General features: G+C 51.5%; 2 protein-coding genes across 3 annotated transcripts; both read left to right on the top strand.

Moving 5' to 3' along the window:
* Window positions 1-1799: 1799 nt before the first annotated feature.
* On the top strand, window positions 1800-5000 carry LOC109781406 (uncharacterized). The gene is made up of 3 exons (XM_020340034.4): window positions 1800-2301; window positions 4033-4197; window positions 4557-5000. Exons 1-3 carry the CDS (start codon window positions 1993-1995, stop codon window positions 4668-4670), a joined length of 588 nt encoding a protein of 195 aa, XP_020195623.1. The 5' UTR covers window positions 1800-1992; the 3' UTR covers window positions 4671-5000.
* A 126-nt stretch (window positions 5001-5126) lies between these two features.
* Window positions 5127-12386, top strand: LOC109781318 (protein SLOW GREEN 1, chloroplastic). Of its 2 annotated transcripts, XM_073509719.1 has the most exons (5): window positions 5127-5945; window positions 6655-6801; window positions 11779-11859; window positions 11944-12176; window positions 12231-12386. In XM_073509719.1, the coding sequence occupies exons 1-4, from the start codon at window positions 5217-5219 to the stop codon at window positions 12127-12129; spliced, it is 1143 nt and encodes a 380-aa protein (XP_073365820.1). In that variant the 5' UTR covers window positions 5127-5216; the 3' UTR covers window positions 12130-12176; window positions 12231-12386. The 2 variants fall into 2 exon arrangements, with proteins under 2 accessions (XP_073365820.1, XP_040256235.1); XM_040400301.3 differs by having other exon boundaries at window positions 11944-12386.
* Window positions 12387-13999: the final 1613 nt, after the last annotated feature.

The raw sequence follows: 13999 nt of genomic DNA, 5'->3' as shown, positions 1-13999 counted from the left end.
GACCGCCCCTCCTAAAAAATTTGATCCATCCATCTTATCTTCGTGTTTCCCACATGTCCAAGAGACACATGCAAAAAAAAAACACATGGCATTGAGGAGGTGTGTGCAACTTTGTGTTGGTTTTGCATGCACCTCCTCCACATGATCCAACCAACTTTTGTTGCGCAACGTGCAACAACTGTTATACATGAAAATAACATACATGGCTATATATTTGATTTCTTTGCACATAGTAGAGAAGATATATCCTACGTTCTATTAAAAAAAGAAACACATAGCTAAAAGACGTAATAGTGTTTTGGTTTTGCGAGCAGTCAACTCTCCAAAAGCTGCGCCGTCTTCATAGTTGCAGAAAAGAGTGTGCGCGTGCTTGTTAAAAGCTCGTCCACCATCACGTATCGGGGACATGAAAAGGAAAACAATAGTGCCCTGCATGTTACTGTTTGTATGTTGCACCATGACAACAACATACATGAGTACATAAAATTGTTTGCAAACTTGCGTGTTCACATGTGAAACTTGAATAAACCCCATGTGTGTAACTATGAAAACCATAAAAAGCACACTTGACAACATGCTAGGTCCTTTCATTGCACCTAGCTTGGTCATAGTGTGCAACTTATGTGTCCATTTGTGCAACTTGAATAACCTCTGCGTGCAACTATGAAAACAGAAAATTGCGAAGAATCCATTTGGGGTGTTGGTGAATTCGACGGCGGCCATATTAATCCAACATGGTGAGCTTCTACGATGGCCCAGCCTGGCTAGGCCATCGGAGAAGACGATGTTGATGCATGGCCCTAGACAACAGCAAGTTCGATCTCTGATCTGGACTTGGCGTACAACCGCATGGCAATTTTGTGTAAGGTGTTCTTAGGGTGTCTTTGTGTTTGGCTAGGGAGAGTTTGTCGGGGCTTTTCCCTGTTTTAAAATAAATGTTCTCCCCACCCTATCCCCGTTCCGTTGGTGTCCTCATCAACGACAGAGTGCGTGTAGTTTTGTGTCTTTGGTGGCTCTTCTGGGATCCGGTCGGTTTAGATTTCTGGTGGTTTCGCTTGAAATTTGTCGACTTTCGTGGTATTCGAAGTTTCTATAGGCTCTTATTGACATACTCTTCTCTGAGGCAGTGATTTGCTTTGCAGATTGTGGCCATCGCTATGTCCTGGTTCGCATCAACGACTTCGCCGGTCGCTGCTTTTACAAGCTTCCGGGTTTCAAGAAGTTTGCTCTGTCAAGGCGAAGGCCCAGAGACGGCATCGAGCTTTGCTCATGGCACGCCGTTGATGGATGCAGGAGGAAGAAGACTTGAGCACCCTAAGGTTTTGATTTTTTTCTCGAATACGCACGAATGTGCGTACATATATTAAAAGAAGGAGAGGGAAAGACACCCCGTCCACGGTTATTTACAACACGCTTATACAACGCATTCCACCCCACATCATCTTAACGGATTACTCGCCCTCGATCCACCCATCTACTCCTACAAAAGCGATCCGAATGTCTCCATGTAGAATGCCCGCTTGTCTCCATGCCACACACTCGGAGGCAATCCGTCGTAGGATATGCTGCTCGTCGGTCTCATTTTTGTATGAATGTGTTGGTAAGGTATTGTGATTCTTAATATATGCCTTAGTAGGACTTTAAAAAATATATAGAAACGATTCAGCAAAGTTTAGAAAATAGTTTGGAAAAAATGAAACAAAGTAGATCATCAACCATCTTGTCCCCAACTTAAAAAAAAAACATCTTGTCCCCATGACGAATGTTCAAAAGAAATAAAGAAATGTCCCCACGAAGATGGTCTCGTGCTCATCAGTGAGCCTGTGATTGCGGTATGCCGGCACTCTTCCTTCCACGTAAACGCACCCAGAAACACCACGCCGCCGCCCGAGCCCAACCCTCGCCAAATCGCCAATAGCCCCCACAAAGCTCCACCCGACCCACCACCTGCAAATCCTAACCCTAACGCTCCTGGCCATCACCGCGGCCGCCATGGTGAGCGAAGCCGCCAACGCCGGCATCGACCGCGTGCTGTGGACGGAGGCCGAGATCGCCACGCGGGTCGCCGAGGTCGCCTCGGAGCTCGCCGCCGACATCCGCCGGCTCGCGGAGCCGGCTGTCGTCGTGGGCGTCGCCACGGGGGCGTTCCTCTTCCTCGCTGACCTGGTGCGGCGCGTCGACGTGCCGCTCGCCGTCGACCTCGTGCGCGTCGAGTCGTATGGCGACGGCACCGAGTCCAGCGGCCGGCCCCGGGTCACCGCTGACCTCAAGGTCGACGTCGCCGGGAAGCACGTCGTGGTGGTTAGTGCCTCGAGCCTCACTTTTTTTCCACGTTTGTGTGGCCGCGGCGTTCGTGTCCACCAGGCGTTATCTGCTTAGGCTCGTCCTTTTCTGTGATTGTTGCTTTCGTTGTGGTCCTATACAAGGTTTTGGGTCATGCACCGGCGAGAGCTGGGGAATTTCCGCTACCCAAGCAAGTAGAATCACGCTACCCAAGCAAGTAGAATCATAGAACTACAAAGAAGTGACGCTTTGTCCCTTGAATCACCTAGTAGTTTAATCTGGTTGTGTCATCTGAACTGGCGTGTCACATTGTTCGGCAGAATTGAGTTTCTTGGTAGCTTACTAAATGCTGAATTTTAGTTGTACCAACATGACTCCATCCAAGGAATGAACGTTTGTTTCCTGGTCTTAGGCAGTGAATTCTCTCCCACATTGTTTATTGTGGTAGAGTTGAGCTTGTTGGGAGTTGACTAGATGCAGAATTTTAGTTATATAAACAATATCACTACATGACTGGGAAATCGAAGGAACAAACATTCTTTCCCTGGTCTTACGGAGTGAATGCTCTCCCTCTGTCGATCTGGAGAAGAAGCAACATGAGGAAGAGGCGGAAGGGGAGCTAATCATCCGGGTCTGGGGAATAGGAAATTTGAGTAAGAAGTGGTAGGAGGGGCTGGAGGACGTGATGAGCAACTCTGGCCACGGTGTTCTGGACTACAGCGAGATGGGGGTGGGAGGAACTCATCACCACCGGATGGGTAATTCTAGCGACACCCTGTGACGGTGATTACAGCCAGCGACTGTGACTGGAGAGGAAGAAATGGGAGGTGGTGGCTAGGGTTCGGCCAGTAAGGCTGCAGCTGTACAGCGAACTCTGCACTTATAGTAGTTTCCTTACAAGAAGCCCTTTTTTCTGTATAAATAACTGGCAAGAACCTGGCTCCTTTTCTCAGTAATCTTTTAGTAACTTGAAATATTGACTGTTGGATGAAGCCAGTCAGACGGTAGAGAGTTAGCAAATCCAAGCACTGTTGGCTTTTGGATATCGTCTTCACTAAACCTGATTCTGCTAAGATTCCCTGGATGAGCTTAAGCACAATGCATGATATGCACAAAACTGCATTTCTCTTTGTTCTAAACTCTTCCATAGTTCTCTTCTTTTTTCTTCTAAAAAATGAATTGAAATTCCTTTTTTCTAATTTTTACGGTTTACTTTATGACTTTTTTGCTTCAAGGTCATGGCAATGCCTTCATGAAGTCCATTTGTAGCTACTCTAAACTGCAATACGAGATACTTAAAATACAAATATGCCGGATATATTTCACATTAGTTTTATGTAGTATAACCAGTCTTTGAATATGTTGTAGCTGTAATTTGTTTTTTCAATACGATGATGTATGAGAATTAAATCTACATCTTGTACTTCATGCATATGAAGGACTAGAATATCATCAAAGAACTAGCCATGGACAGGGGTGCGTGGAAGTTAGCTATCCACGTGCCAGAACCATGACTTGATTTTGTGATCTTGTGTGTTTCAACTCTAGCCTGCCCCAATTTGTTTGGGACTGAAAGGCTTTGTTGTTCTTGTTCTTGTTCTTGTTCATGGACATGTTACTCCAAATTTACTGTGTGTACCTAAGTGGTGCTGGTGGGTTGGGCGGTGGTGGGTGTTATGTCCATTTGTTTTGACTGCGAGTCTGTTCTGGTGATTATCCATTCATTGATGATGGTTTTGCATCTTGCAGGTTGAAGATATTGTGGACACAGGGAATACTGTTTCCTGTCTCATTGCCCATTTACAAAAGAAAGGAGCACTGTCCATATCAGTTTGCACTTTCCTGGACAAACCAGCAAGGAGGACAGTCGATTTTCAGCTAGTGGGGGGTGGAAAATTTTACAGAGGCTTCGAGGTAGAAAGATCACCCCCTTTAACATTCTGCTATATGGCACAAAGCCAAACTTGGAACCTAAAGTCCTTAGAGGCTACTCCCTCCATTCCTAAATATAAGTCTTTTTAGACATTTCAAATGGACTACAACATACGGATGTACGTAGACATATTTTAGAGTGTAGATTCACTTATTTTGCTCCGGATGTAGTCACTTGTTGGAATCTCTAGAAAGACTTATATTTGAGAATGGAGGGAGTACTTTGTAAAATCAATTATGATTTTAGTTTGCCTCCTCCATCTATAGCAAATCGTACTGACAAGCTATCCTACAGTATCAGTCCCTTAATTAATCGCCAAACTGTTTGTGTTCCTCTGCAGTGCCCCGACAGCTTTGTTGTTGGCTATGGTATGGATTATGCGGAGCTCTACCGCAACCTGCCCTATGTTGGAGTTCTCAAGCCTGAGATGTACAGTAAGAAAACTGACAACTAGGCCGGAGGCAGACAAGACTTGCAACCACTTTTGCAAGAGCACATAAATTTTGAAGAAACACAAACATTTCGGTTTTTATATTTGTAGGCAAATTGTGCTTAATTTTGCACAAGACATGTTCCTTTCTTCATTTGGGCTGAGGGAATTATTCTGTTCCTCTAAATAGCATAACACGAAGCATTTTGCCCATATGCTGCAACCATGAAGAAAATCTATCTGGTTGTATGACATGTTCCGTCGTCCATTCACAGATCACAACTGGTCTGCTTGTAAGCTATATACTCGTCAAGTTCCTGCAAAAAAATTAGAGAGTGTTTATCTCCTTATTTATTGTGATGAGAACAAAAGGGTTTTCCAGAATCGTAGTGGGGTTTTCCAGAATAGAGTACCCGCAGGCCGTTAGAAACTTTGAAATGCTATTTCCTTTTTGATGGATATTTTTCTTCTGTGGAACATGAGGTTGAAGTGTCCCACTCGGGATGTAGTGTGCCACTGCAATCCCCCTGTCCTGTCCTCTTTTTCCTCGTTGTGGCCACAGCTCCGGCCATGGCGATGAGCTTCTTGTCCACCGCTAACGCATCGTTCGTGCCCTTCCGCCGCCTCTCCCGCCACAAGCCCACCGCCACCCCCTCGCTCCAGTTCCCCACCAATCGGCGCCGCTCACCCTCCTGCTCCCTTCTCCCTCCCCAGCACCGGCGCCTCTCCTCTTCCAAGGCCCCCACCACCAACCTCCTCTCATCAATCACGGCCGCCTCGAGAACACTGCTCTTCCTGCTCGTCGCCTCCATCCTCTCCCTCTCCGGCGTCCGGCGCTCCCTCCCGTCACTCGCCGCCCCTCCCCCACCCACGCAGCAACCGCAAGACGACACCAAGGGGCAGCAAGAAGAAGAACCCGACCAAGGGGATCAGGAAGAGGAGGACGAGGCGGAGTGGTTTCGGAAGGAGGAGGAGGAGGTGGAGGCGGCCTGGATGCAGCCAAGCGACGAGGAGGAGGAGGAAGAGGACGATGACGAGGTCCAGATGTACCTGGAGGTCCTGAGCGAGGACCCGGGCGACGTGGACGCGCTCAAGTGCGTGCTCTTCGCCAGGATGCGGCGCAAGGACTGGGGCGGCGCGCTGCGCTACGCGGCGCAGCTGCGGGAGGCCGAGCCCGGCGAGGTGGAGTGGCGGCTCATGGAGGCGCTGCTGCACGAGCTCAACGGGGACATCGCCACCGCCGAGCGGCTCTTCCAGGAGGTCCTCGCGGAGAAGCCCCTCCTCGTCCGGGCTCTCCATGTGGGTACACACACGCACGCTTTCTTCCTTACTCTCAGTTTGCTCTTGTTAATACGATGATTAGACTGGTCACACTCTATGTGTTAGGAAGATCCCTTTTGGGAAATGAAATCATTATTGGTAGGAGCTCAAGAGAAGAGTAATTGTACCATGAGCATTGTTGCAAATCGCCGTAATCTTTTCTAGAGTATGGCAACTTCTAGATGCCAATTTTGTAACAGTACAATGCTAAAATTTCTCAAGGAGAAACACCAATTTAAATTTCTCATACTGTCTAATCTTTGACGACTGGTGCTAATCAGTAGATTTGCATTTGATTAAGAGGGAGCCAAAACTAGGTCTTGCATTTTGTGAAGGTCAAAGGATTTTGTTTGTGTATATACACTACAACAAAGCTCTTCTTGTTTATGTATTGGATGACAGCTGATGTACTATTGGTTAAGCCCTGGTACGCATAAATCCACAAGGGAAACACAGCTGTAGTAGAGTTCGTATGTGAGAGATGTTTGATCCGCATTTGTATTTCAGGCCTTTGCAGCATGCACCGGGCGGTACTGCAACTTGCCATTCTGGTTTTATAACAAGGACAGGTTGCAAATTTGCAATGCGATCATCCATTAGTGAAACTCGCCTTTTACTGCAGTCTTTCCTGGTGTGACATTTACAAACCTAGCTGATGTTTTCCTTTCCACATTCCCCATCTTTGCAGGGACTCGCATTGTGCATGCATAAAAGGCTCGAAGGTCCAACTGTTTTCGAGATGCTGGAGAAAGCTTTGCAACTTGCAGTATCCGAGGAAAGGGTCCCAGAAGAGCGCAACATAAAGCTTCTGATTGCACAGATGCATGTTGTCAAGGTAACAGATCATACCAAAGTCCTGAGCACACGGCACGTTTTGAAGGAGCCTAAACTACGAACGGCAGGAGGAGAACTTGGTTTGGGGCAACTGATTTCATTGATTGGAATAGTTGCTATAAATAGCCTTACAAACAGCTCATGTCTTGCACAAGAAGAATAGCAAGATCAGGCCGAGATCTGTTAGAGATATCCACAATATCTAAACAATAATTAGGCTATCTGTTAACACCCCGCCGCAGTCGATACGTTGGCGCTAGGCAAAACGCATAGACTGGACCGGAATGACTGAAACGACGCCGTAGGGAGTCCTTTGGTCATGATATCAGCCAGCTGCTGAGTAGTAGGCACATGAACGACCCGAAGTTCGCCGAGAGCCACCTTCTCGCGCACAAAGTGAATGTCTAACTCAATGTGCTTCGTTCGTCGATGATGAACTGGATTGGTAGACATGTACACCGTTGAGATATTATCACAAAAGACCACCGTGGCTTTGGAGGGAGGTGAACCGAGCTCATCGAGGAGTTGCCTGAGCCATACACAATCAGCAACGGCATTGGCAACAGCACGATACTCAGCCTCGGCGCTCGAGCGCGAGACAGTGGGTTGGCGCTTGGAAGACCAGCTCACGAGAGCACCGCCAAGATAAACACAGTAGCCGGAGGTAGAGCGCCGTGTGTCCGGGCAGCCTGCCCAGTCCGCATCCGAGTAAGCGACGATGTCGAGTGGAGAGGAGCTGTGGAGCAGGAGACCGGAGCTCGTAGTGCCGCGGACGTATCGGAGAATACGTTTGACGATGGCGAGATGACCGTCACGCGGATCGTGCATGTGTAAGCAGACTTGCTGACGGCATATACAAGATCAGGACGCGTCATGGTCAAGTATTGAAGGGCACCGGCGAGGCTTTGGTACTCGGAGGGATCGGCAACCGGGTCACCAGTGTCGGCGGCAACCTTGGGAAGGGTGTCGACAGGCGTGGTGGCGGTCTTACACTGCAACATGCTGGCGCGCTGGAGGATCTCCTCGGCGTACTGCTCCTGACCGAGGAAGAAGCCACGAGACGTACGACGCACACGGATCCCAAGGAAGAAGTGCAAGGGCCCCAGGTCCTTCATTGCGAACTCGACCATGAGTTTGGCAATGAGATCGTGGAGCAGTGTCGAGGAGGAAGCCGTCAAGACGATGTCGTCAACATATAGCAGGAGATACGCCACGTCAGTTCCCCGCCGTAGTATGAAGAGCGAAGCGTCAGAACGAGAGGCGGTGAAGCCAATGGTGACGGCGAAGGTGGCGAAGCGCTGAAACCACGCGCGCGGCGCTTGCTTCAAGCCATAGAGAGACTTGACGAGCTTGCAGACGTGATCCTTGCGATGAGCATCGACAAAACCGGCCGGCTGGTAGCAGTAGACCTGTTCGTTGAGGATGCCATTGAGGAAGGCATTCTTCACGTCCAACTGGTGCACAACCAGTTACGGGAGGATGCGAAAGTAAGCACAGTGCGAATCGTTGCCGGTTTGACGACCGGCAAAAAAGTTTCGCCATAGTCGACACCAGGACGTTGGGCAAAACCACGAACGACCCAGCGTGCCTTGTACCGCTCGAGGGAGCCGTCCTCGCGGGTCTTGTGCCGGAAGACCCATTTGCCGGTGACGACGTTGGTGTTGGGAGGCCGAGGGACCAACGTCCAGGTGGTGTTCGACGAGAGGGCGTCGAATTCCTCCTGCATCGCCTGGCGCCAGTTGGGGTCGCGGAGAGCTTCCCGGACGGAGGATGGGAGGGGCGACACCGTCGTGGTGGCGACAAGTCCGTAGCGAGGGTTCGGCTTGAAGACGCCATGCCGAGCGCGAGTGACCATGCGGTGGCGGGGAGGCGACGAAGCAGGCGCCGAGCTGGAAGGCGCGGCGTCGGGCGTCAGGGATGCGGAGCCACGGGCAGCGCGGACGTCCGGCGTCAGGGACGCAGAACCGCGTGTCGAGGAAACCGAGCCACGGGCCGAAGAATCTGAGCCGCGGGCCGAGCCGGCGTCGGGCGTCAGGGACGCGGAGCCGCGAGCTGGCGTCAGAGACGTGGAGCCGCGAGCTGAGGAGGCTGAGCCGCGGGCCGTGGATGGTGAAGAAGAGCGGCCCAAGGACGATCCGCGCGGGAACGGGCTGCATGGCCCGTTACTGTGGCATGCAGGGGGCGCCACATGATCGTCGTAAGCCGGAGGAGGAGCGTCGTGGCTGTCGCGTGATGGAGATGCCGGGGCGATGCTGAAGTCCAGGGAGCTGAAAGGAAACACTTTTTCCACAAAGGTAACATGCCGTGAGAAAATAATGCGCCGAGTCAGTGGATCATAGCAGCGATACCCTTTGCGCCCGTCCGGATAGCCGAGAAAAACACAAGGAGTAGAATGGGGTGCGAGTTTGTGAGGTGCGGTGGCAGTAAGATTGGGATTGCACAGGCAGCCAAACACGCGAAGAGACTTAAAATCGGGGGCACGACCGTGAAGAAGCTCGTAGGGAGTGGTAATGATGTTGGCTGTGCATGGGCGGCGATTGAGAAGGTATGTGGAGGTGGCGAGAGCCTCAGCCCACCATGGGTATGGCATGGATGCATGTATAAGGAGAGTGCGGACACCATCATTGAGTGTACGAAGGATACGTTCGGCCTTGCCATTTTGTTGGGAGGTGTATGGGCAGGTGAGGCGAAGAAGAGTTCCATGGGCGGTAAATAGAGCACGGTTTGCAGTGTTGTCGAATTCTCGTCCATTGTCGGTCTGAAAAGCTTTAATGGAGGATGAGAACTGCGTGCGAACATATGCATAGAACGCCACAAGACGAGCATGAACTTCAGACTTATTACGAATAGGAAACGTCCAAGTGAAGTGGGTAAAGTCATCCAATATAACAAGATAATATTGAAAACCTGAGATGCTTAATACAGGACTAGTCCATAAATCGCAATGACAAAGCTCAAAAGCAGCAGATGTTTTGGTGGTAGAGGAAGCAAAAGGGAGTCTAGTGTGTTTGCCCAAACGACATGCATCGCAGTGCGTGGGTAAACTTTTATTACAACTGAATTTGAAATATTTGGATGCATTGGCCAAAGCTTCAACGCCGGGGTGTCCAAGCCGCTGATGCCACAAAGTTGCAGAGACGGTGGCGAGGAAGCATTGGGGCGTCTGCACGAAGGGGTAGAGGTCGCCGGTGGAGTTACATCGGTGAATAACTCGTCCCGTTGCCAAATCCTTGATAGAGAAACCAAAAGGGTCAAATTCAATGGAAACAAAATTATCACGTGTAAAAGCACGGACAGACACTAGATTTTTGATGAGTTTAGGAGAAATAAGAATGTTTAGAAGGGAGAGAGGGCGAATGGGTGTTCGAAAGTGAACGGAACCAGTACCGGTGATAGGAAGAAAGGAGCCATCACCGACAATGATATGAGAAGGAAAATTGGGAGGGCGAGGGGAGAGTGGTATACCGGAACCGGAGCCCATGTGAGAGGAAGCACCACTGTCGAGGACCCACTCGCTGCCTTGTCCTGCTTGCGCTTGAAGGGCCATCTGGTTCAGCGCGGCGATGAGGGCCGACTGATCCCACTGTGGTGGAGGGGCAGCCGGAGGAGCGGTCGGCGCGGCGTGGACGGCGAGGCCGTGGGGAGCGGCCGGGGTAGGCGGACGTGCGCCGGGAGCGGCCCCGAGGATGCCGGGACCCGCCCAGGCCTGGAACGTGCCAGCGAGGGCAGGTGCAGGCGGGTGCGGAGCAGGTGAACGCGTGCCCACGGCGGGAGGGGCGAACGAAGCCGAGGCGCTGGGAGCGGCCCCCTTCTTCTTTTTCTTCTTGCCCTGACCGGGAGCGGTGGGAGGGCTGGCGTGGGGAACGCCCGCACCGTAGAAGCCCGCTGGCGTCGGGTTGAAGTAGGGAGGCGGAGTAGGGTTGGTGTAGGCCGGCATGGGAGCGCCGGCGGCCTGAAACGCGAGATGCGCCTGGGCGAGGAGTGCGTTGTGGGCGACGATGCGAGCACGGCGGCCGAGGTGCCGCTCTTCCAGGAGCAGGAAGTTGCGGAGCTTGATGAAGGACGGCAGGCGACCGCGCGTCACGTGCGGGACGGTGTGCTGCAACTGCTCGTTGAGGCCGCGGAGGACGTTGTGGACGAGGTCGCGATCACGGACGCGAGAGCCAAGGTCGCCAAGCATGTCGGCCATCTCCTTCATCTTGGAGGTGTACTCGACGACAGAGAGGTCGCCTTGATTGAAGCCGTGAAACTCGTCGCGGAGGTAGATGGCGCGTGTGTCGCGATTGTCGCGGAAGACGCTGCGGATGGCGCGCCAAAGAGAGACGGCGGTGGCGTTGCGCGGCTCCACGATCGCCAGAGTGGAGGCCGTGACCGTGGCGTCGTACCACGAGACGATGGCGAAGTCGTTGAGCACCCAGTCAGAGGTGCCCTGGGCGGGGGAGCCGTCAATGTGATCCCGAAGCCTGAACTTGGAGAGGGTGGTGAGGAATTGGCGGCTCCAGATGCCGTAGTTCTCCTTCTCATAATCCAACGTGACGAGGATGTGGTCACGGATGCGGAGAGCCTGCAGCTGCAGGGTGGGAAGGGTTTGAGTTGCGACGGGGATGCCGAACTGTTTGAAGACATCGTCGTCGGAGTCCGAGGAGGCGGAGGTGTAGCCGAGCAAGCTCATGGCAGCGGGAGGGGAGGTGGCGGCGGAAGCTGGAGAGGATACGATGTGATCTAGGTATCTGATACCATGAAGGAGCCTAAACTACGAACGGCAGGAGGAGAACTCGGTTTGGGGCAACTGATTTCATTGATTGAAATAGTTGCTATAAATAGCCTTACAAACAGCTCATGTCTTGCACAAGAAGAATAGCAAGATCAGGCCGAGATCTGTTAGAGATATCCACAATATCTAAACAATAATTAGGCTATCTGTTAACACGTTTTCTGATTTCTAATGGAATTCCCTCCCGCCTTCGTGGCGCTGCAGGGTGACCTGGATCTTGCATCAGAGAAGCTGAGAACTCTTATTAACGAGGATCCAAGGGATTTTCGGCCTCATCTTTGCCAGGTATTCCTTGACCATTTGCAGGTTTGATATGTTCCCGGGCTCCCATTCTGAGGTCTCTCTTTCCGCTGTGTTTCTTCGTTGCAGGGCATTGTATATGCACTTCTGGACAAAAAGGAAGAAGCAGACGAGCAATTTGACGTGTACAGAAGCCTTGTGCCGGATGAGTTCCCGGACAAGAGTTTTATCAATGATGTTATACTATCGGCCAAAGTGGAGTCAAAAGATCGGCTACAGAAGGACTTTAGATCAGAGTACCTATCTAAAAAGTGAGACCTGAGGTTTTCCTATACCTGAACGGCTCATCATACTTAGTGAGGTAGTTCTAGATCGTTGCGTATTTCTGCGCATACAGTTACACAAGTGCAACGTTGCTATAATGAAGATAAGTGAAGGAGATGTGGATCTCCTGTAACCTAACCAGGTCCCTACAACTTTTAGCTCATTTGTTAATCCTCAAACGCTTGCCACACAACCATGAATTGCATATACATGCGCATGAAATGCTTAAGACCTTCTAATTTCTGACAGAGATGCACCGTTTTGTTAACCTCTCTTCGTCTTAACTGGAGGCTAGTTCCGGAACGAGCGCCGCCGCTCCCTAGTCTCGATGATGAGAGCTGAAGCACTGATGGGTACGAGAACCGTGCTGCTTGTGAATGTCTTCCTTTTGTGCGGGAATACTCGTTAAAGTCATTCGGCTGGTAGATTTGGCTCAATTTTGTGCTATATGGAACTTTTGCATTTTTGCTGTAAGAATAGGCATGGAAACAAAAAGGGAAATCGTGTTTAAAAAAAATTGGAAACAGTTGATCGAACAGTAAATTAGCAACAACTAGTTAAGCAGATGAGATACGTCATACATCACCGCAATGCCTAATGGAGCATTTTTTTTACAGTATGCCACACAGTGCCTTTTGGTTTTGCTTACCGAGATGTTGTATGAAAAGAGAAAAAAACTACTCCATTTATCAAAAAAGGCTTCGCCCCGCTTTATATATAAAGCAAAGATCATCAATAACCCGGTACAACGCATGTCACCAGAACATACGCACACACCCAAGGCAGGATACATAGGCGCTGAGCGCAGCAACACCACACCTAGCACTACATGAGCCACCGGGGGCCTCAACCGTGAACACGCCACCGCGAAGAGAAGAAGCTACATATGACGCACCGTGGGCTCCACGGCGGTGCCTATAGGAAGGTTACGACACCGAAGCGTCGCCGCCGCCCGACCCAGGGATCAGAGTTTCCCCCGGAGCAACACGACAGGCAGTGAGAGCCGTCGTGACGCCTTCAAGAAGGGAACGAGCTTCGCCTCTGCCAGTCCATCCGAAGATAGAACAGGTTTTCACCCCGGCCAATATTCACCGCCACCGAACCTCACACCCTGGCTACCACGCCGCCCACACGACCATGACCACCAGGCAGCACCAAGCCACGAGCTTTGCCCAGGAGCACCGCGACACCACCACCAAGGCCGCCGCCCCACCATCCAGGACCATGACGCCAGCTCACCTGCCACTCACCGCTACCCCAACCAAAGAGAGGAGTGGAAAGGAGCCGCATTTCACACCCCTGAGTTGTCCCAGCGTCGAGACCCAATAGGCCGGCCAAAACTGGCCACCATCGACCCGTCCTGCCGCCGGGCGCGAGACGAATCAGGTCCTGCTGCCGGGCGTGAGACGAGTTCGGTCCCGCTGCCGGGCGTGAGACGAGTTCGGTCCCGCTGCCGGGCACAAGACGAGTCCAGTCCTGCTGCCGGGCGCGGGACGAGCCCGGTCCCGCTGCCGGGCGCGAGACGGGCGATGGGCCGTAGCTAGGAGAGGGCCAACCCTCCAATGAAGATAGTGCCCGAACAATGGAGAGAGGAATCGAATGTCAACAAGGGCGCTCATCGACAGGCAGCCGCCGCCGTAAAGTGACCTAGACCACCGCCATGGGCCACCACCACGCCAGTTTAAACTTGGCTCAGCTCGTTCACGAAACACGACACCGTCACAAACATGTTCAGGCATCACACGGTCCGCCACAAACATGTTCGGGCATCACCACGGTCCGAGGCAGGACGTGTCGTGGCAAAACATCTGATATGGAGCAAGGCAAAGACCATTTGATACGGCACAACAGATCTTCTGGA

The sequence above is a fragment of the Aegilops tauschii genome, chromosome 1 (genome assembly GCF_002575655.3).
Source record: "Aegilops tauschii subsp. strangulata cultivar AL8/78 chromosome 1, Aet v6.0, whole genome shotgun sequence".
Classification (NCBI taxonomy): Eukaryota; Viridiplantae; Streptophyta; class Magnoliopsida; order Poales; family Poaceae; genus Aegilops; species Aegilops tauschii.
Note: the sequence above shows the minus strand (reverse complement) of the source record. Positions and strands in the feature narration are given on the sequence as shown.